The sequence below is a fragment of the Monopterus albus genome, unplaced genomic scaffold, assembly GCF_001952655.1.
Source record: "Monopterus albus unplaced genomic scaffold, M_albus_1.0 scaffold23.1, whole genome shotgun sequence".
Classification (NCBI taxonomy): Eukaryota; Metazoa; Chordata; class Actinopteri; order Synbranchiformes; family Synbranchidae; genus Monopterus; species Monopterus albus.
The window spans coordinates 992,246-1,015,155 of NW_018127903.1; the positions used below are offsets into that span (position 1 = coordinate 992,246).

Sequence of the window (22,910 nt, forward strand, 5' to 3'; positions counted from 1 at the left end):
AATTAAGTCTTCAGTGTTCTTACAAAAGTCAGTTACTATCAGTTGCATTAATTTAGTCAAGGCTGCCTTCTGTCTTACTGTATACTGTATTTTTAGTGCCAGAGCAATCTCTGACTTTGTTACCTTTATATAAAATGGTTCCAGTGAAGTCCATATTCTGGGGTAAATAAATCTTAAATCAAAAGAAAATTAGATCACAGGTATTGAATTAGTCCTCAGTATTGATAGAAAACCCTGACTTGTAATTTAAGACTCAGTACTAAGAGAGAGAGGAACTGGATCAGACATCCTTATCAAACAGTCATCTTATACTTGAATCTCTAGTTTTAGTTATCAGTTTTCATTTATAGTCATCTGATATTTCAGTGTTGCTCTGATAAATCCTGTACTTCTAACCCACTCTGCCACTGATAACGTTGCAGTAGTAGACGAAGATAAATGCTGTCATTCAGTATTTATGGCTGAAGTGTTAAGTTTGCATGGATGCTTCTCACTAATGTTGTGTGTATGCGTATGTTCTGTGGTGAGTAACGAGCAGACAGATGGTGTACGCTCCAGGGTTCAGTACTACAGACATGCCAACACAGGAGATTCAGACAAGGATAGAGGCATCGCTTGGGTGTGTTTGTTTACTGCAATTATGTGTGTAGAAAAGAAAGAACCTCATTTTAGAAGGGAATACAGGCTGCACATTTGTGTGTGTGGATGGTTGTTTGTTGCCTCATAAGCGGTGGTGTGAGGGTATGGAGTTTAAACCACCATGAAGATGTACAGACTGTAGTTACAGTAACCACATGTCTGCTAAATGAATGCGACGCACATGCATGCATACTGTACTGTACATAGATGTTGTTATTCTCTGAGCCCTAAAGGAGTTTATTTCTTAGACTGTCAGAATTGCTTTGGCTTGAGGAAAATGTGCTTTATTACAAAGTGCTCTGAGGAATCATAAACAATTTCGTTGTTGCTGCTTTTGAATGTGAGTGATGTGGGCGAATTCCAGTTTCATCTGCTTTTCTGTCGTGCTCTAGGCAGTGAGGCTAAGGTCTGTGTTGGACTGCTCTCAACAACTGAAGTCATAACCTGCTGACAGACCCTGAACCACTGTCATACAGCAGCACACTTGAAAGGGCCAGGTATCGTGTTCTGGGGTTAGACTCTATTGTAATATAAGAACGTGTACTTGCACACGCACACACACTGCTCCCTGTCGTCACTGTGCCTTGGCAGAGTTCAGTCGTGACTCTGTAGAGCTCTCGGAGCCAGGCAGGGTGGAGACTGACTGTCATCCATTATATTTGCATATATGTACATATTTTCTTGTTTATTGACCATTTGCAGTGTTGCTGAACAGGACACATAATAAAAGGCCAGATTGAAAAACTAGCTGTATATCTAAAGCACTTGTACTTCATTTGCATTGTATTCACTTGTTAATGAGCAACTCCAAATAAGTAACATAACAAAATTATGTTTGTGTGCTATTTACAGTAAATAGCCATTGGATGAAGCCATTGCAAGGTTACCAGCAATGATAACCATCTTGGAATAATGCATGAATGTGCCCATGTTGGAATAATGGGAGAGTTTTCCTGTTCTTTCTATTCTATATATGGCACAAATGTAGGGTAAGTTGTCCTGTCCTATATCTGCATCAAATTCAGGACAAGGAAGTGAAGAAAACATCAATCCTCAGTGCCAGCAAAAAGGGCTGTTGTGTGAGCGGACCACAAGTGTGCAGGGGCTTTAAAGTTGCCATGAACTAAATGAACATGGAGAGGGAAAATGGAAAGGAACTGGAGAAATAAAATGTAAAAATGTGGGTAGCTGTGTCTGGCAGTTGGTAGTTTGAGTGTCCTGGGTAGGACACAAAAACCCAGGGATCCCGATGGCCAGCTGTGACATCAGTGGAGCATATGTGTACATATTAATGCAGTCCGTTTGTAGACTAAATTGTTTCTGCTGAGAGAATTGGCAAAGATAACACCAGGTCTATAACTGACTTAACATCTGCATACGTTTGAGACCGCAGCTTGTGGCGAGGTGCTGTTAGCCTTCAGTGATATCGTTCAATCCCAGCAGATTAGTTGGTATACAGAGAGCATCTCTTTAAGTGACAGTGAGAGGGAGAGAGAGAGGGCAATCTGCAGAGTGGTGAGGCTCGGTGACTGCCTTTTGAGTGTGCAGGAACCTCACAGCTGGTTGCCCTTTGCTGTGCGTGTGTGTGAGCAAGTGAGCTGGTGTGTGTGTGTCTCTCTCTCGTATAGGAGAGTAAGCCAGCAGCAGCAGCAGCAGCAGCAGCTGTAGTGCAGCGGAGCGTGCTCAGTGTCTGGATGTTAGGACTGCCTTTCTCAGCTGTGGGACGAAGTCTTACTGTAGGTAATCAGGTATTCACACGCGCGCACACACACACACACACACTGTAGCACACATGCACACTATGCTGTTTTGATTGTTTCTTGCCTGTTTTTTCTATTTGACTTCTCATTTTGGTATCTTGGTGTTTTTTGCTTCATATGCGTTGGTCTATCAAGGAAAGCAGTGGTTGTACAGGAGCTTTTGTTTCTTCCAAGAGAATTTTAAGCCTGAGGATTTGAGACGGTGGAGTGGGATAGAAATTAAATTGTGCCGTTCATCAGTGAAATGTTTCCATCACTTCAGCACATCCAAATATTTGCATGCAGGACATATTTTCATACAGCATTTCCATAAACCCGACTACTTGCTTTGTTTATCTGGTGATTTTCACTCATTGCCATTAGGATGCACTTGCAATCTTTACAGTATGAGCAGGTGTTTGTGTGTGTGGCAGGGGATAGTAGGGTGGAGGCGCAGTGGGTGTATCACGTCCAGTTTCCAATCATGTGGAATTTGAGTCGGCTGCTAGTATGACATGACATGGGGCTGTTTATTTACTCTCAGAACAGTTGATGAAAATGTCAGAGGAGATGCACAAGAGGGAAAACAACAGGGATAATGGACATGTGTGGAGAGATAATGAGGAAGGTAGAAAATGTGAGATAAATGAATGCAGCTAAAGAGAGAGTTTCTTGCTTGTGCTTCCATGTTGACCACATAATGAGTAAAAAAAAAAAAAAAAAGAAGTCTAGACTGATAAATTTGTGGAGCGCTCATGGGTGAGGAGTGAAGGCTTTTATGCCCCCCACCCTAACCACAACTCCTGTTCCTTGTCCACACCCCTCTGCCTGGCTCTCTAGCTGCAGTCTTGTTCCATAATTTTTTATTTCAAGGGTTGAGTGCCGAACGTGTTCAGAATGAGATCAAAACAGCCCTTACTGGGGGAAGAGTGGGCCAGGAAAGAAAGAGATGCAGGAGGAAAATAATGATAGAAAATGAAAATAATTCTTGGACAAGATAATAAAGAAGACGTGGAAATAGAGTAGACCAGAAAAGACTTCAGCAGGTGAAACTAGAGGGGAGAGCCTGCGAGGGAGGGCGAGGGCGAATGGTCTGATGAGAAGATGTGAGTGACACTCTATTGATGTTCCTCTCATCAGTCAAATGCTAGAGAAATGGCAAGGCTTCTTCAGTCGCTGTTGGTTTGAACCATACTTTAAATCAGTTTTCAAGATCAATCCATTGCAAGGCAGCATTTGAAAAATCACACCAGTCCTTAAAATGGTTGTCATCTAAAAATTAAATATTTTCCCTCCCTTCCATGAAATGACGGCAAAGAAGCTGCAGAGACCTGATTTGCTGCTGGCATATCCAGTACAGTACATGCATAATACAGACTATGGAATTCTCCAGGGAGAGACTTGTTTGATTTAGAGGCACTGGAGGTGCAGCATCCACTACAGGTTTATGTGGAATGTGTTTCTGAAGCATGACTGAATCATTCGTTTTGTCATACAGAATGCGTGCATACTTTCTCTCCAATATATTAATGAAATAAGTCAGGCCAGTAACAGAAAAACAGAGATAACTCTGGGTAAGATTTTGAGATGATTATTCTGTAAATTAAGTTCATTCCACATCATGGGGAGGCTAATCCTATTATGCCTCATTTGTTGTGTGTAGGTTGTTTATAACTAGCCACTCAAGGATGTTGGATTACAACATTCATCAATGACTTATGCTCATTTGGCTCTCAATTTGAGTTTCATTGTGCCTTGCAGAGTTCAGCAACAGTCACCCTCTGCAGCATTTGGCTGAGGTAAATGACCCAGTGGGGGAGGCATGGAGAAGAGGGAGGCACTTGCTCTTTGCAGATGTGGTTGCTGTGTTTTTTTTAGCAGCTCCAATGTGACACTAGCTACTCTAAGACTCCTATGCCATTAAAAACTATACCAATTTAAGACCGAACGTTATTGATAAATTGAGCTTTGTGGCAGACTCTGTTTATCTCTAAGACTTGAGGTCTAATTAAAAATGGCTGCCAGGCTTGTGCATCTGTGAATGAATTGAATACATTTTCTGTTTCTCCATCTTACCTTCTCCTGCTCTGCCAGTTTCTCTTTTTCTCTCTTTTCATTATTTACCACATTGCTGTTCCATCCTGATGCCATCTCCTGCTCCATTTCCTCTCACCTCTGAGTCTTACCATGTTTTAGCAAATGTAATTGTGGAAAGGGTATACTCTCATGTCATTCTGCCAGCTGGCTCGTTTGCCTGTGTGGAGGCGGTACCACAGTCTTTGATCACCACGTTCTCTTGGTGGGACGGCACTAGCTGGCACAGAAACAAACACTTCTCTGCAGAAAAAAAAAATCCAGATATTCAATTCCAGGCATATTGTAGACATCTATTACACAATGCTTTTTCACAAAGAAATATTTACATGTACAAGAGATGTAGCTTTAGCACTAGTCTTTGTCCTAAATACTCATAGTGTAGCTGTAACTGATGCTGATACTGTTTTCTGTTGTACATTGCTGTTATTTTATAATAACTGCTCCTGCCTAACACATAAAATTTAAATAGCATTTCAGAAAAGTAGTAGAATCTGATGTTGATCAAGGATAGAAGAATCTAAATAAATGCTGCTTTTATGTAGTGCACAGAGTATCTGTTCAGATTACATCTATACTCGTGCATCACGACTCAGACGTGAGGGGAGGTTGTGCTGTGGGGGGAGTTGATACAAATGAGAGGACATGCCTCGTCACGCACCATCAATGTACTACGTGGCAGCCTACACCCTTCGCTGTCCAAAAACAATTATTATAAATGTTTTTTTGTTTTTTTTAAATGCAAGAAATTAGAAAAAATATGGAAATAATGCTCCTGTTCAGCTCACTAGTACAGTATACTAATACCATTACTGAAACACTCAAGAGTGCATTTAAATTTAAATGATAGCAGACTTGATTGACTGATTTATTTCCACACCCCTGAGTGGACATTAGGGAACCAGTACCTATGAAGCCAGAGAGAGCTGCTGTTAAAAACAGGCAGTAGTAGTTAGTCTAACAAGTTAGACACGCTCACGAAAACAATGTTGCATGTAGGAATGGCTTCACTGGCATGTTGTCGAATCGGAATCCAGTTCTCAATCCACTTATCAAATCTGATGTATTTTATTTCACCTACAGTAGCACAGCAGCAAAATGAATTCAAACTTTGTGTTGTCAAAGAAATAACAATAGTCATTTTAATTGTTACCAGACAGCCTGACAGTGATCAAAGCCATAATAATGAACTATCAAACCTAGACCAGGGCAAAAGCTGTGGAAGCTCAAGTAAAAGCAACACAGTGACAATACCTTAACTGAGGTGAACTGGTTGCCGCACTGCTACAAGTCACAGAATCTGAATGGGTCACAGTAACACTAGCAGTAGATTCATCTCGAGTTATGGCTGTGGCTCATGAGGTAGGGCAATTGTCTCCTGACCAGCAAGTTGGTGGTTTGACTCCCAGTCTCCCCGCATGCCTAAGTGTCCCTGAGCAAGACACTGAACCCTGAATTGCTCCCGGTGGCTTGACTAGCGCCGGTGCATGGCAGCCTGTCATCATTGGTGGGTGAATGGTGTATGATCTTCTGTAAAGCGCTTTGACCAGTGCAACACACTGTGAGAAAGCGCTATATAAAATACAGTCCATTTACCAATAACACCAGTTCTTACTTTAGCATACAAATTTGAACCAAAAACACCCTCCCCTCACCGTGCTGTCCTGCAACTTTGCGGTTGGCTCGTTGACTTCAAAGTGATTAAGCAGGTCCACCATGTTTGTTTATAACAGCATTGTTCTTTCAGACTTTATTAATATGTAGCACATTATACATACAACGCGGATTACGGCAGTGTTGCCGAGTTATCACTAGTTTGTATACATATTTTTGTTTTTGGCGGTGTAGATCTAAAATTCAAGTTCTTTGTCTCTATGGGATTTATGGAAATAAATAGAAAATCACCAGCCTTAAAGAGAGATATAATAAGCAGTTAAGAGTTAGTATTCAAGATTTTGAGAATAAAATCAATAATGCTTCAGCAGTGATATACGGCAATACATTATTTTGAAAGGAATCAAACTTACTTCTTTTATTCCTGGAGGCCTAAATACATACATAAGGTGGTGCTGTGGGTGTGAGATAGTGAAACCCGTGAGCAGTGTCTTTTTGTGTTGGTCCTGTTCTGCTGTAAAGTTGCTGAGACAGTAAATAGAGGCCTGGATCTCATCACATTCCCGATGGATGTGCTCTGCTCTGTTTGTGAATCATTTCTGTGGGATCTCAGACTGGCATTCACTCGCTCTTGGTGGTTGACAGTTTGGCAGCAGGTCGACCAGCTTGTGCGCCTGCAATGTCAGCAACACTTGATGCTCCCTGCTCAGTTTGTCACCGCACCAAAATCAGTGGTGATGCACACGTGGGAAAACCCTGCAGATTCTCTGCAGTCTGCCATTATGTTTGTTGTGTGAGAGACGTTTCCTGTTTCTCCATCTCATTGAGTCAGTGTGTGTGTTTGCCTGCTGTCTGATGGTCTATCTACCTGCCATAACCCCACTTTAGGCTCAGCTTTTCAATTCTCTGCTGTTTTCCAATCATCAGCCTGCACCATTTTTTGTTTTTAATCTCTTAAATGCTCTATACTGGTTTATACTTGCTTGTGCTCTTGTTTCACCTCTTCCCTACAGTCTTTCTCTATCAGTGGAAGATCATTCCGCTTCATTATTTATGGAGAGTGGCTCTGTGGTGTATCTGTCAGATGCAGCAACCCAGGGAGCCATTTCCTCAATATTATTAACCTGTACTCGACTCCAGGCAAATATCTCGTACTGTATGTGTTAGAAGCGATCAGCAATCTATAAGTGGTTATCAGTGCATCTGCAATTAATCATATTCAGTTAGTGCATGATGTTTCCAATGAATAATTGTGATTTCAGTATTGACCAAAAATCATGATTTTTACCATAACGTGCAGCCCTAGAATTTTTTTCACACCACTCATCAAGTTACCTCTCAGCTGAATGTGTTGCAAAGGTAAGTTTAATAAAGTTGCATCAGGATGTGGGTTTATCATATTTAGCACTTCTAATTCACATCTGGCACAATTTTTGAAGACGTCACTTTTGTTTTTGTAGATTTCCCCTGAGGATATGGTGAGGCATTGTGGCAGTGTGAGATTTTAAAGTGCTACTGTAGCTGTGACTTGTCAAAATTAACCCTGTTTAGCTCCTTGTCTGTGGAGTCAGGCAAGTGTAAAATTGTAATGTGAATGGGGCTGCATGTCATACCTGTGATCAGGACAACACATCATACACAACAGCTTTACTTCTTTTAAAATGGCATTCAGCCAGTAGAATCATCACACATCGTCATCCTTTGTGCCACAGTAAATCTTTCCACAGAATCTGGCTTTTGTGTTTCACTTAATAAGCTGTGTGTAAATACTCTGAAGGAGCACTTACTACTAGAAAACCATGTCAGTGGAATCCAATAAAATCATGGACAGTAACTAAAACACAAAACTTTATTTGCTTTTGTTCTTACTAGTCTTTTCCTCAGCGTCCATTCTTCAGACAGATTTAACAAAGTGCTCAAACCTATAAGCGCAATCTCAGCTTAGAGATTGGAGTAATAATTCACACATCACAAGCCAGATGTGACACAAAAACAACAACAAAAAAAAAATGAAAATGATCTGTTTTAGGTAAACACCCTATAACAATGTAACAGACAGTTTGTGAGGAAACTAAATGCACATACTCACAGAGGAGAACTTAATGTTGCTTATTATGTTTGTTTATTTTATTTTATTTTTAATGGAAAACGCACTCTCCTCTTTTGGTCTGTTCCCATATGACCCAGCACTTATTGGTTGAACACCCAACCACACTTCGCCCTGACCTCAGAGCTGTTGATTAGAGGCACACACAAAGAGCAGCTGGGGTGACATTAAAACCGATGAGTAGGATGATGATGATGGATGTTTTGGCCGTTAGAAAGAGCTTCTTTGTAGCGAGTCTGGTGACTTCTCGTGGTCTGAAGGGACTCGATGATGTGAAAGAGATGGTGTTTTCCCTTCCTGTTATTTCATCCACAGTCTGTTTGTTTTTCTGACAGCCTCTTTCTTCCACTCTCTGCTCTGCTTCAAGCTTTTTTTTACATAAGACACAAGCATGTTTATTAGACACAAACCAAGCTTTTTAACTATATCTGTGCTCCCCGGTTCCTCTTAGCATTGCTGCAGTGTTGAGACATTTTATAATGCGCGCACACCATTGCTTTTACTGTCAGCACACTCGAGCCTTAGGTTCACTGCATGTATAATTGTAATGAATTTTGACAAGTTCCATCTAACTTCCATGTAATTACTGCAGCTGTACCACAACAGTACTTAATTTGGAATACAATTCTGCATCTCTGATTGCAGTTCCACTATTTTCTGCTTTTCTCTACTGGCAGTAAACATAACGCTGTCCTCGGGGCTTGGAAAGCTCTGACCATATCCTAACCTGCTTTGACAGGAATGTATGCATCACTCCTGCTACTCTGTACAAGATATCATGAGATGCAGGAGTAGCACGAGTCAGCTAGGACACATCTATCCTAGCTGTTGATTCAGTTTCCCTGATTTTGTCAACAAATTCACTTCAGTTTTGTATAGCGCTGATTCACAACAACTATCGCCTCAGGGCACTTTATATAATGAGGTCTAGACCTTACACTGTTCATAAGGAAAACCCAAAAAATCACCCTTGAGCAAGCACTTGGCAACGGTGGGAAGGAAAAACTCCCTTTAACTGATGAAATCTCCGACAGACAAACTAGCCCACATACAAGTTGTTTTAAATGTGATTGTTGCGTGTGTGTACTGTAATTGTTGTTTCTGTCAACATTGTTAAAAGTCTTGGAAAATGCTTTTTTAAAATTTGGTGCTTATTGTTTTGTCACTCAAAGGCAGTGACAGTGGTGATTCTCCTTTTTCTCATCATTCATTGTTTTCTACTCGAGCGCACGGCTGCTAGATCTGTGCTCGCTGCGTGTTGATGTAATGATATCTGCGGGATTATAAAATATTAATGTTTGGTAGTTTAATAGCAGGTTCAGAAGAATCATTCTTTGATTAGGAGCCTGTTGAGTGTTCATTCGTCTCCTTCTGTAGGAAGTAGTTCTTTTACTGTATATCACTGATGTGAAAAGAGCCACAGATCACACTCCTAGGTTGGAGGCATGTCATGACTGTGTGCTGTTTTGTTTTTTTAAGATTAGGTTAAAGAAGAATATGAATTAGAGCTTTTGCTTTTAGTGTTTGTTGTAGCTGCAGACATATTTCACTTACTAATAAAACCATTTTGAGGTCCCTTTCCCACTCTCACTGATCACGTGCAAGTTTTAAATCTGGTGAATATTTTCCATGTTCATCCCACAGAATGGGTAGGGGGCATGGTTTCACATTACTAACAGCATGCAGTAATTTGTCTGGTGACTGAGGAGACAGAATATGAAACTGTTGCAGATGTTGGAGTGATACTCTTGTTTTTGTCAAGCTGAAAACATTACACATTTTTGTAAAAATATTTTTTATTATTTGTGTGGGGTTGTTGAGGCTGATTAATGCACCAACATTTTGCTCCTGATGGTGCTCACATTGTCAAATATGGTCTTAGTTGTAGTCCATTCATCACTTCCGGGTCTTCTCAGTGACGGTATCCAGGATGTTATTGAAGTTTTTTTTTTGGAGCAAGATGGTGGCATGTGCTGTTCAGTGGCTCAGTGCTCGTTCAGTCGGTGTTTTGTTTGGTGGTTTGCGTAGGACACTTCACACCCTGGACGTTCACTCTTTGAACTGCTGCTGTCAAGTAGACAGTTCAGAGTAATCAAATCAAGGACCACTGGATTCAAGAATAGTTTTTACCCAGCAGCAGTTACCACACTCAATGCTGCTAAAATATAATATGCCTGTTAGTGTGAGGGGGTGTGGGAGGTGTGTTATTTCTTTTTGTAGCAGTTATGTTTTTATATGGTTTTATTTCATATGTTATGTGTTTTATTGCTGCACCGACTGAAGGTCACTTTAAAATTTCATTGTACGTGTTACAATGACAATAAAGGATTATCTATCTTATCTTAATTAGGTTGATTGGTTTCTTAAACTTGCACTGAACAAACGAATGCTTTTCTTCTCATTCAGCGTGTTTTACTTTTCATTCCCTTAATTGTTTTCTGCTTCAGTGACTCTGGCTCTCCTTCACTAGAGATCATCATTTTTGTTATCATGAACAGTTAATAGACTGGACTATTACCATCTGGACTGTTATCATTTTTTTAGCATCGAGATGATGAGAAAGGAGAGAGAGAATTTCATACTTTGGCGTTTTTCTCAGGGAAGGCAGTGATAGAGGGAAAAGTGAGTTTAATAGTAAACAAGGGTGTCTGCAGTGCATGCATATACACATCATTAACAGACTCGGTATTCAGAGTTAGTTTCATACATTATTATAGTTTGTTACTGTTGACTTATCTTCTTATTGGGATGTTAACAGTAACCATCAGCTGTTATCAGCAGGACATTACACTTCCAGCATCAGGCGACTCATTACATCAGTCTGAGACCAGCTTTATCTGCAATGCTGTAAGAGAGGGTGAAGAGAGAGCTTGCTTTCTGTACAATGCAACATTGGACTCTTATTAAGAAAAGAACCATCCAAAAAGATCTCATTATGTAGCCGTTTGCTGTCTACCTGCTTGACTTCTGGACCGGCTCTGTGTTGTGTCACGCTACATGTTACTGGCTGCATGTGAGGAAAGGCTCAGTAATGGCCCTGAGATAACTCTGCTCAGTAGAGCAAATTTGGCTGGAAGCTTTTAATGGAGAACAATTTTCAAGGTTTTTGTGTGGTGCGGCGAGAAAGAGAAAAATGTGAAGGTTTAGCTGTCCCAGCAGTTTGCACAAAAAAATACAGGTGCCAGTTTTCAAACTAATATATATAACGTGTCACACATGTCACAGAGGAAAAAGGATTGTGTGGGTGCAATACTGTTGTGTTCTTAGTCGAGGAAGAGAGAGTTGATGATTCACTTCTCATTGATGAAGTGGCAACTTTATTGAGCTGCTGTACCGTTTGTGCCTGAGGCTGGCTGATTGTATGGATTTTTGAGTGCAACATTTGTGTTTGTATTAATTTTAGGTCAGAGTTTTAAGTGGCAGATGGCCAGAGGTAAATCACAACTAGCAGGTAGATATATTTTTAATGTGGTGCTTATATTCTTTAGCACATCATTTTTAAAACTTTACTGAGAATTATTTGCTTCTGTATACTGTGCTTGGAATGATGCTGATATCACTATTGGTCTGAAAGTTATGCAAGAAAAATGATGGTCATGACATTCACTCATTGGTTCAGGGGTAAAACGGGGACCTCAGTGAGTAGACCGGAGGGAAAGCGATCACACACAAGCCTAAGTCATTGAAATGCACACATGTATATTTTTCTGAAATGACATTAAGAGACTAAACGGCACTGGGCATGTCACTAGGACTTTAGCAGCAAGTTCATCCATCACACTATCAATGAAGATGACAGTTAAAGTGCATCTTTCAACAACCATGTGACCGTATTCTTGAATATGACAGCTGGTACCTAAATGCTGCACTAAAACTATTAACTGTTAGCACAGTAGTTTGTGTTTTGGATGTAGTTCTGAGTACTTGTCAGGATTTCTTGTCTGTGTTAAATTAATTAATTCGATTTGGTGTTACCACGTAAACCTGTATTTCAGATTGATGGATGAATGTACGTTAGAACTGCGGTTGTCAGGTAGCACAGTGAAGTCAATTTCAGATCTCAGTCACTGTTATGAGGAGCCCCTAGGTGCTGGTTTTCATTAAATAGAATAAAAATCAATAAATGGACTTGAATTTGTTCACATAATTGTAGTTCTACAACTGAAATATGATGCTCAAAGCCAAATACTGTAAGATTCACTTATAATTTTGGGAAATTATTTATTCCAAAGTTTGTTGACCTACAGCAAGGCAGAGCATTAGTGTAAATAATTAGAACTGTAAAGGATGGATGGATTGGATGGAACACTGGTTGGTCAGAGGGGATTGCTTTCCATTGAAAGAGGTGATGAAAGGGTGGTTTCATGTTGGGCAGCAGGATGTGGTATTTCTACTAATAGAAGAAGACCTGTCTTAATATTTTTGTTAATGAGCAAAGACGGAGCAGGTTACTGTTATGCAGAAATGGAGGTGCAGAATCAGGAAATTACCTGCCATCGCTGTTAGAAATGAGGGTCTGATTCCACACAGTGCCCAGAGCTAAATACAGTCTTCTCCTCTGCTGCTGTCATGACATACTGTTTCCAGGATAAGAAATGTATGCCTCCGGTTGATGTCTGCACTTTTCTGAGCAGCTGTGTTCCGCACCAGTTTGCCCTTTAAATTCAAACTTTTATAAAACTCTCTGAATAGGCCATGACTTATTTCAAGCATCATTTGAGGTCAAACTGCAAATCTCTGCTTCAACAAGGGCACGGCATCATCATATAGTACAGTTTTCAAAATGTTACCATCCTCAACAGTAACAAACTCATGGGCTGTAAGAGATGTTTGTATTATTAACAAAGAGAACAGGAGGACTGAAGTTGTAATGGTGCATGTGCTCTTCATGTTTCAGGTTTGGAAATCTCTGCCACTTTATCTGAACTCTAAATGGTTCTTTTCTTATGTTGAAAGATCCAGAGTACTAGTAGAACACATGAAGGTAGAGAGGACATTGACTGAGCTATAGCTGTGGTATGGTGGGATGACATATCAGCGCTGTAAAATTCATTAGTTTGCTGTTAGTTTTGTTATATGAAATTTGACTTTCTACTAAATCTGTTATCCCTGATTAGGTTGTGGCATTGTGTGCATGTTTCTTTGTGAGTCTTGTTGTACAGTATTTCCTTAATTAAGGTTCAGGAGAGTTAATGGATGCAAGCCTGTTAAAGTAAGTAGTTCTTATGGCTTCGTAACAGAGCAGCAGCTCAGCGCAGTATATCCACAAAATGTAGTGCTAACCCTCGCTGTTGGACTATAGGCAGCAGATAATATGCATTGTGTCTGACTGGAGTCTGTTGGTGTGGAATATCCTATTGAATATTTACACTCACCATTTCAGAAGCATGATACGTCATCTGTCTTATTTATTGATGAAGGATCAGCTTTCCTCTCTCTGTCTATGACTCTGCATATTCACATACACACATGAAGGAACAGGGAGCACAAAAATACACAGTGTGTGTGTGTGTGTGTTTTTAACCACATATAACAACCCCCTGGCAATGATAGAAGGATGCAAGGTTGGCATCAGTACTTGCAATGCATTGCTTAATCCTATGTGTTCCACCAAAGTAATATTTAGTTAATGGGAAAGGAAATTGACATTTTGAATGGATTAAATCTGATGGGATTTCAGCAGAATGCTTAAGGCTGGTATGCAAATACCCCGAGAAGGCACTGTTGTAGTTTCGTAGGGATTTTGAAAGTTGAATCTGGATCGGTGCCACATGTAATTGTAATGGAACAACAGAAAATTGGGTTGTGGCAGCTGTTTAGTTCTGTCAGCTTCAAGGAATCTTGAAACAGAGCAGGTGGAGTGGGATGGACCTTGGCTGCCTTTCCTTACTCTCTTCTCCATTATTGTCATTGTGAATGTGTGTGTACAGTGTCTCTTTGGAGTGCTTCTCTCTCCACCGAGGCATAAGGGCTGAGCTCTACTGCACTCGGGGGACAAGGCATACAGTAGATGAATCCTGTCTGCCAAGTTTGTCCCAAGGGGTACTCAATAAAATGACTGGTTCAGAAGCATGAACGTGTGTTTTTGTCTTTGTGTCTGTCTTTTGTTGTGTTTAAGCTTATTTCCACAAGTCACTGTTTTTATTCTTTTGAGAATTGTAACATAGTAATAGGCTTTTTATCCAATGTGGTGGTGTACATACATACTGTATATAAAAATTGGGATGGTATGTAAAATCAATATTTTAACTAACGATTGTGACGTGTAAAGCAACATATATGTGCAACACAGAAGAAAAAGCATATGGACAGGGATTCTCTGTGGGCACAGTGTGTCTGCAGATTTCCATCTTTTTCTTAATCACTTTGTGTTATGATGTGATCCTACTCGACATTTTGTTGCTCTGTGTCTTTCTCACTGTTTACCACTTTCATCAACAAATGATTCATGCAGCAACTGTTGTCCAGTCCTATTGCGTCTATCTACACTACAGAATTCAGTTACAGTGACTTAATGAACATGCACTGTTGACCTCAGGTTTATCCTATCCAGTCACATAGCTTTATATTCAATGTTTATATTAGATTTTCCCAAATATTTGCTGGGCCACTGCACCTATTATCTAAAAGATTATATTAGTTTTTAGATTGAGTTCAGTTATTCCATTTACCCAAAAGATCGGTGCAGTTTTCCTGGTTTGTTCCTCTTGACAAGCAGGTGCTATGAAGCAAAAATTGTTTTGGGGGCTGGATTTCCACTGAGATTTAGGAGGTTCAAGCTTTATGCAGCAACCCATTTCTTGTTCAGCTGTTGTAATTTTAAATTGTGCTGTGCGTGGTCTGTACCTTTCTCTACACGAACAATTTGAGTTGCATGATCATACAGAAGATGTATGAATTATTAAGTAATCATTGCTCTCGGTGTAGTGACAGTGGGGTACCAGTGCTGAAATGCAGTCGTCTGAGATGCAAACCTTTACAGTTTAAATACGTTTTTTTTATATTTATGCTTCATAATGTAATTTTGGCTTATTGATGCACATTTGTTTTTTTGTTTTAGTATCATGCACAACATACAGATATTTCCTAGAATCTCTGCTATTCATTTGTAGTAGTTTGTTTCTCAAGTGGGGTATTTACCAATAAGCATGATGATCATCAAATTATTATTAAATTAGTAGTTTCTGAGGGCAGCACAAGATAATGTACTGTAATTGCTACAAAGCTTCTGCCACACTTGAACTATACTCACAGTTATTAACCTGTAGCCTCAGTGCAGGACTGTTCCTAACGAGTGGAAGAACAGTACTGCACCGTCATATTTCACCAGCACCACTTTCAGAAATATAGTGTTTAAAGCACTGTGTTAAAAAGTCTGTACTATTTTAACATGGAACATAGAAACTTTGTTGGTAAGATGCACATTTTAAAAGTTGATACTCCACCATACAAGGGTTTTCATAGAAACCATTATAAAAGATCAGTCTGTGAGGTCAGTGTGTGTTTTAGGAAAGTCAGACATGATTTTGGTGGGAACCGGTATTAACAATTGCAAGAGAAGCTACACCAGCCTCATTAAGAAATGTATACTGTGATGACATTGTTTAACGGAGTCTCCTTGTGGATGTTCTCTCTCTTTTTTATGCCTTTGCACTGGCAGCAGCCATTCCCAAAGACATTATTATAACATATTTATTCACTTTGGCTTATAATATTGTCTGATGTTTTCTTCTTTAACTATTCATTCTGTGTAATTTGTATGTTTATGTTCCTATTTTGTTTTATTCCTGTATTGATCTCATTTATTTTAGTTCTTACCTGTCCTTGTAAAGTACTTTGGTCAACCAGATGTTTTTAAAGTGCTATATAAATAAATTTTGATTTGATTTGATTATGTTGTCTGTCCATATGTCTGTCCCATTTTTGTGAACGTTACAACTCAGGAATGTCTTGAGGGGATTTATTTTAATTTGGCACAAATGTCCACTTGGTCTCAAGGCTGAGCTGATCACTTCCTCTCCCTGAATGACAACCAGAACTGGGAGCCTCGTGTTCCTCTGGTAGTCCATCATAAGCTCATTGGTTTTACTGATATTGAGCTTCAGGTGGTGGCTGTTGCACGATGTGACAAAGCTCTCTGTCAGTCCTCTGTACTCTGTAAAGCTAGCCTCTAAGTAAAGGCAGCATGTTTCACAGTGGAAATTATTCACTAGAATCATACATGTCAATACAGTGACAACTTCCCTTTTGCCAAAAATGCACTTAATATATTTTAAGTTCCCTCAAAGCCTTGACTACATGCATGTGAACTCTAACTTGACTGTTTGGCTGAGGCATACAGCTGTGAGCTGACAAATCAAACCATTTACATCCTGATTGTGTTTTTAGCTGTGCGCAGATCACTCCTGCTCCTCTCTAGCAGGCGTTGTTTTTATGCTAGTGTGTAGCCCACTAGCATTTTTATGCTCTTTTTTTATAGTTATTCTTAGCCTCACCCATAGACATCATGTCACTCATCTTTACATGCAGTCTCCCAGAAGTGAACCCACCACATGTCCATCCCCCCCGGTTGCACTTTAGGTCATAAAGCCCTTCCTCTCCAACAGATGGGACACGAGCCAAGCTATGGAGATGTGACAGGAGTGCCTGCATGCACAAGTTGTTAAATGGGGAGGAGAGATAAACGAAGGCTGGAGAATGAGCAAGAGACTGAGAATGAAAGTAAGCTTTAGTGGATCTCAGAGCACAGCCTGGTTAAATATATGGCAATAGCAATTTCTCTGTTTACCTTTTCAGTCTGTTCTTGCAGGTTTTTCTGCTTTAGTTTTATTCAGGGCAGAGTGATATGACTGCAAAAAACAACATCCCAAAAAGCTATTACCTGAAGTTTATTATTAGTTTTTAAGTTGTAGTCAGAGATTTACTAAGATATTAACCGTTTATAATACAAGTTATTAAATTATGCTCCAGTTAGTCTGATGACTGCGTGTGTATTTACAGTATATGATCGACGATTACAAATATGAGACATGAACATTGTTGGTTCAACTTGTGCTAAACCCTTAGAAATTGTTTGTTCATTCCTTTCTGACTACACAGATGGACCTAACTGAAGTCTTCTTTTTGCGCTGTGAGGGCTTGTACCTTCTCCTGAAATCTGTCCTCATAAAATTAACAGTTTAGTCTGGATCACTTATGTAAACTCTTCTCTCTACAGGGCATCAACATAGTGGGGCCCAGTAATGCAGAGCTCCCACCTCGACCTGCCAGTCCAGCCATGTACCAGCTGGATATTGTCCTGAAGAGAGGGAGCAACCTGGCTATAAGAGATCGGACAGGTATGAGCTCTGCTTTTTTTAGTTCCTGTTAGTGAAAGGGCATTTACGTTGATGTGGAGAGACACGAACAGCTTCATCAAGCCTCTATCTATCCCACCAAATTAAAGCCACACTATCCTGGTCTTTGTCCACCTCTCTCAATTGCTTTGTCACTGGCACAGGCAGTGGAGCACCCAGGATGCTATCATCCTCTAAGAGCTGACCTGTTTTATGTTTAGCCTCACTGTTATTTTATTTTTTATTCATCTGCTAGATCTTTCCCTCCCACCTCAATTTTTTTAATACCCCTATTTTTGCCAGTGTAATATTTCTCTTGGCGCTGTTTTTTTCTATACACTTTTAATTTTCTCACATTTTGCTCCTTTTCCTCTCTCTTTTCACTCCGGGTTTTATTAAATCTCATCGTCATAGCTCGTTCCATTTTCACTGTGTAAAGTGAGATGGAGTGATATGGCACGTGTGTCTAGGTGTGAAAAGAATTTGGCTTTCTGTTCAGCTAGAACATTGGCACATTTGGAGCCAAGAAAGTTGATACTAGTGTGACCTCCTGGGTATTTTTGTACAATATCACCAAATCCTACAGCATGATTTCCTCTTCACTACCCAGTGTGATATACTCTAGGCAGTGTGATCAGCGGTTTTAGTTTAAGTAAAGGCTAAACAGTATTGTTTGTTGTTCTATACTAGCTGTACTTTTGCACAGGATTCCACATTTTGTGATAATTTGGGAACTTTAAAAAAACCAAAATCAGACACCACAAAAAAGAACTGAGTGGCCCTTCATAAATGGTTGAAAGGGGTCAGAAGGAATTAATTCATTGACTTTAACTCAATGAATTTAATTCATTGTTTGTACTTATTGTGGGAAGAAAAAATATATCTATTATTTGCACCACTATAAAAGATATCATCTCACATTAAGTGCAGGACAAAGCCCACTGTGGAAGCTGACTGAACACAACGCTCTTGGTGAGTTTGAGTAGGCGATTGTGTCTTGCATAGTGGAAAGGCCAGTCAGATAAAATGAGCAAGGCCAGAGATTTTCTTATAAACCCTCATCGACAGAGGTGTGGATAGTGACAGGTGCCGAGGTTTCATTAGTGGTCGTAGCAGTCACCTTTGACAACAGACTGAATAAGCTGCCCTGCTTTTTCCCATGCCTTTTGCCTGACTACCTCTCCACCCGGATAATGAGCAGGCAGGTGCAGAGCTCACCTGTCCTGTCTTCAGTCCCTGAAGACAGCTCATTACAGAGAGGTACAGCAGGCTGTAGTATGGACTTAATTCAGTAGCAATAATGTCTCATTAATAGTCAGTGGTCAAACATATGCTTTATGTCAGTCAATGCTCAGAGAGGTTGTGAATATATACACCAGTTGATGCTAAATCTCAACATATGTCGGGGTACTCACATGTTGCTGCCATCATACATCAGGCAAAGGATAAATTGCAGAAGAGACAGACAGGATTGGTGGGATTTTCCCATAACCAATCAGTCCAGGCTCCCGTGTCAGGCAAGTACACTAGAGAAAATCTGGGTTGTCAGATAAAAGTAGTTTGATGGTGGAAGCAATTTAGTCCTCCTACTGTATTGATTCACTAAAAGCTCTGACATAAATTATATATGGCACAAATAGTTTCCAGTTTTGACAGGAAAACATTTTAATGCATAATCTTTTCAGAAATACCTCAGATTTCAGGAGATTCAGACCTTGAGTTTATAGCCGAACACAGACAGAATGACTAACATCAAGTCAGGCATTGGTGAAGGGTTATAAGAAGCTAACAGAAGCACACATTAGTCTGAAAGTACAGCTCTGATGCTTGCCTCAGTGTTATATGCACCCCAAGACAAGGTTGGGTAGCCAGACACAAAAGGAGAAGGGAGAGGGGCTCATGGATGAGGGGCATCGAGTTCCACTGTACATTGTCTTTCCTTGATGTCCCTTCTGTGGAGCTGACAGTGATGAAGGGAGCTTTATTTGTGACTGAGCGAAACAACAAGGGTAAGGGATCATCTGAAGTTGAAATGGAACAGCCCTCACAGCCAAGTAAAGATGTTTCCAGTTGAAGAGATATTAGCATGCAACTCTTGGAAAAGTGAATACAAATAATGTGATTTTAAAAAGACTGACGGTGTAGAATTCGTAATGGCAGCAAAATGCTGGATATTACAGATAAAATTGTGCCAAACCATTGCTTTCAGCTGTTTACTTTTGCAGTGCTCCTCACTTTCTTGATTAATTAGGGCTGGTGTTTTTTTTATATATTTTGAAATTTAGAAAAATTAAAAAGCCTTTTTTAAAAACTATAATACATCCATAATTCAGTACTGTAAATAACCAGACACCAGAAGATTCATCAGCTCATCTTGCATTTGTACCCAGAGTTCCTTTCTGTAATGCAGCAATCAACTCACCATTTAGTTTCACCAGTCAACTTGTCCACCCTCCTGTTACAGTAAATTGTAGTATGATCTTCATTTGTTTGATGTGTTTACAACGGTGACAGGTCTTTTTTTCTAGTGTTGATGTGTTTGCACAATTTAAAATAAATCTTCAGTGACATTCCTCTATTAAATCAGTGTGCTTGACAGTTCCACCCATCTATTAACTAACCTTGCTTATCTGTGAGGTTCCCAGGGCGCGGAAGCTGACAGAACCGTTTTTGCTGTGAGGTCATACTGCACTGTGCCGCCTGAGTCTCCCAACTGGAAGGTTGAAGGTTCGAATCTTGGTGGCTGCAGTCCACATGTCGAAGTGTCCTTGAGCAAGACATTGAACCCCCCAAGTTGCCCGTGATGGTGGTGCGTATGCACGCAGCGGCCCGGGGCCCTCAAATCCAAACTAAATTTCGTTGTACGTGTCACAATGTTACAATTACGATAAAATAAAGCTTCTTCTTCTTCTTTAGAAATGGGATTTATCTTAAAGCACTCCAACAAATTAAACTACATATGAAATATAATGTAAGCATCTCGTTACTGGCCACAGAAAAGCCTCTGCTTCAGTTGTCGACAGCTGTCAAAAACTCACCCTCTTGCACATGTGCATTTCTGCTGAGCTGCAGGTGCTGTCAGTTTGTCTGTGGGGCTTCATTGCTTACAGAAGATGGTAGACAATGAATACAAGCCAGGAACTCAGTGCAGTCATTGACATGACATAGTGACAAGCCAGTGTATATGAACACTGTCTCTACCTTAATGTATGATGGTATTTTATGGTGTTAAGCCTGAAAATCTTTGTAATTATATATGTAAATATTAGTGACAGTAGGGGAAATTCAGCTTAGGAAAATGCGCCCATCAGCTATCTCTTCAACACTTGACCAGTGTTTCTTCATTTGTCTCCATATGGCACTCAGAGGTTGGTGGTTATCTGGCTGAGTCATCACAGTACACAGACCTCCAAGGTTGCCTGATAGGAGGGAAGAGATATCACTTGCACACTTTTCTGGTGTTAACCAGACAAGCTATTTGGGAGCTTTTTTAATACAACTACAACTTGCCAGCATTGTTGAGTTTCTCTTCAGCCTGTACAGAGTCAAACCAGTATACAATCAGAAGAAGTGTCTACTCTATGATTTCCCATCTAATCGTTTCTGTTCATTTACACCTACCTCTGATAATGTTGTATTGAATTTAAAATGCAAGGAGAAAGGTATTAACATTAATATGCTTGAATGAATAATGAATAAGTTGAATGAATAAGGTGACTGCCACATAACTAAAGTCTTCATCATTTATGTAACTACAAAAGCAGCCCTAGAATAACGCATTTTCCTTTTCATGGTTACTCTCTCAGCCCAGCAAATTCAACTTGTCAGATAACCTTGTTCTATATGTGTCCCCCAGGGTCCAAACCTTGTCGTAACTGTCATATATGGGGAGGTTCTGCAGCTTTGTAGAGGATTTCAGATGAAAACACACTGCCCTCTGTCTCTAACCCTGTGGTACTTCTGTGTGGGTGAGGCACCACATGGTGAAGCTTGTCCGTAGTGTAGTACCTGACACAGCATCCTATCTTCCTATCGGGCAATACCTGTGTGTGGAGGATGCACATATTTAACATTTTATGCCTTTTGTATGTTCTGTCTTTTGACTTGATCCTTGAATTTTAGAGAAAAGTATGTGAGTTCAGTGCAATTAAAAAACAACTTCAAAGCACATGAACACACTGGAAGTCTTATAGCTTAATATAAAAATCTGGAGTGGAGGTTGACTCATGGTTGCTGCAGCTGTATTAACTGATGACCACATTATAGCTACAGTATGTGTCCACTAGGTATCAGCTAAATCTTGACAAAACTGAAATGGCTATATTCCACCTTTGTCACTGTACCTTTTTGGATACAGTTTCTAAAACTAAAGAGCTTCTAAATATGGAGCAGCACATGTTTGTCCAGTTTATCTCTGGAGTATTGAGTCAATTTGAGCTGTCCAGGTTTTCAAAATTACCATATTAGTATTATTTTTGTAATGCATTATGCTTCAAAGTTCTTCTAAAGCATTTGGTTGAATGGTCCCTCTATAGCACTGAAACAGATGAGTGGACTCCTGATAGACAGATAGATAGATACTGTATTGATCCTGAAGGAAATTCAGGTATCCAGTAGCAACAGCAAAGATTACCAAAATCACAGCACCCAAGGTAAAGAAATGTGTAAAAGTATAAGACTAAAATACAAGGGGAAAAGTGTATAAAGAAAACAAGAGAAAAGTATAAAAATAAGAGTAAGTAATGTGTCCCAGGTATACAGTATACACAGGGTAAATAAGTAAATGTGAATGATGTACCTGTGTACAATGCCAATATGTGGCAGTATGTGCCAGTATACACATTTCTACCACCTGGTGTCTTTTTACTGTCCCATTATCAATCAGGTATGGTTTTTATTTACTTTCTTCAGCTATACATTAGATTCTTCTCCCTTAGGAGTGGTCATTTCATTTTTGGAGCTAAAAATGTGGTCCGTTTACAGCGGATGACCACAGAAACATTAACTTTTAACCCATATTAGTGTTTGTCAGACAGAGGTTGCTTTTTGTTAAAATTGAACCAGCATGTTCATTTATGAACGTGATAGACACCGAAGAATGCAACTCTGATATACTGTGTGGTGTGGCTGCATCCCATCATTACTTTATTGCAAGCTGCTTACTGTCTCCCCTCCTCTGGATAATCTCATCCTATTTTACCTGCTGCCATTTATTTTTCATCAGCTTCTCTTATTATACATTAGATTTTTCTGTCATGTATTTCAACTTTAACATCTACTTTAGGTGTGTAGATGACCTACAGTAAATAGGCTGCTCTGTCCTGGTCATTTATACGTTCATAGTTTAGACAGGAACTTCCATATCTCATATTACTGCAGATT

The 22,910-nt window shown here is 39.9% G+C and overlaps 1 protein-coding gene across 11 annotated transcripts in view; it reads left to right on the top strand.

Annotated features, from left to right (window-relative positions):
• The window catches only part of mctp1a (multiple C2 domains, transmembrane 1a), a 116,752-nt gene that overhangs the window by 20,054 nt on the left and 73,788 nt on the right, over positions 1 to 22,910 (top strand). For 8 of the 11 annotated variants that reach the window (XM_020594329.1, XM_020594332.1, XM_020594333.1 and 5 more), the window contains exon 2: positions 17,411 to 17,531. In XM_020594329.1, coding sequence (XP_020449985.1) covers positions 17,411 to 17,531 — 121 coding nt within the window. Of the gene's footprint in view, positions 1 to 2,281; positions 2,380 to 16,836; positions 16,915 to 17,410; positions 17,532 to 22,910 lie in introns of those variants that run through there. The other 3 variants (XM_020594335.1, XM_020594338.1, XM_020594336.1) reach the window with 3 other exon arrangements.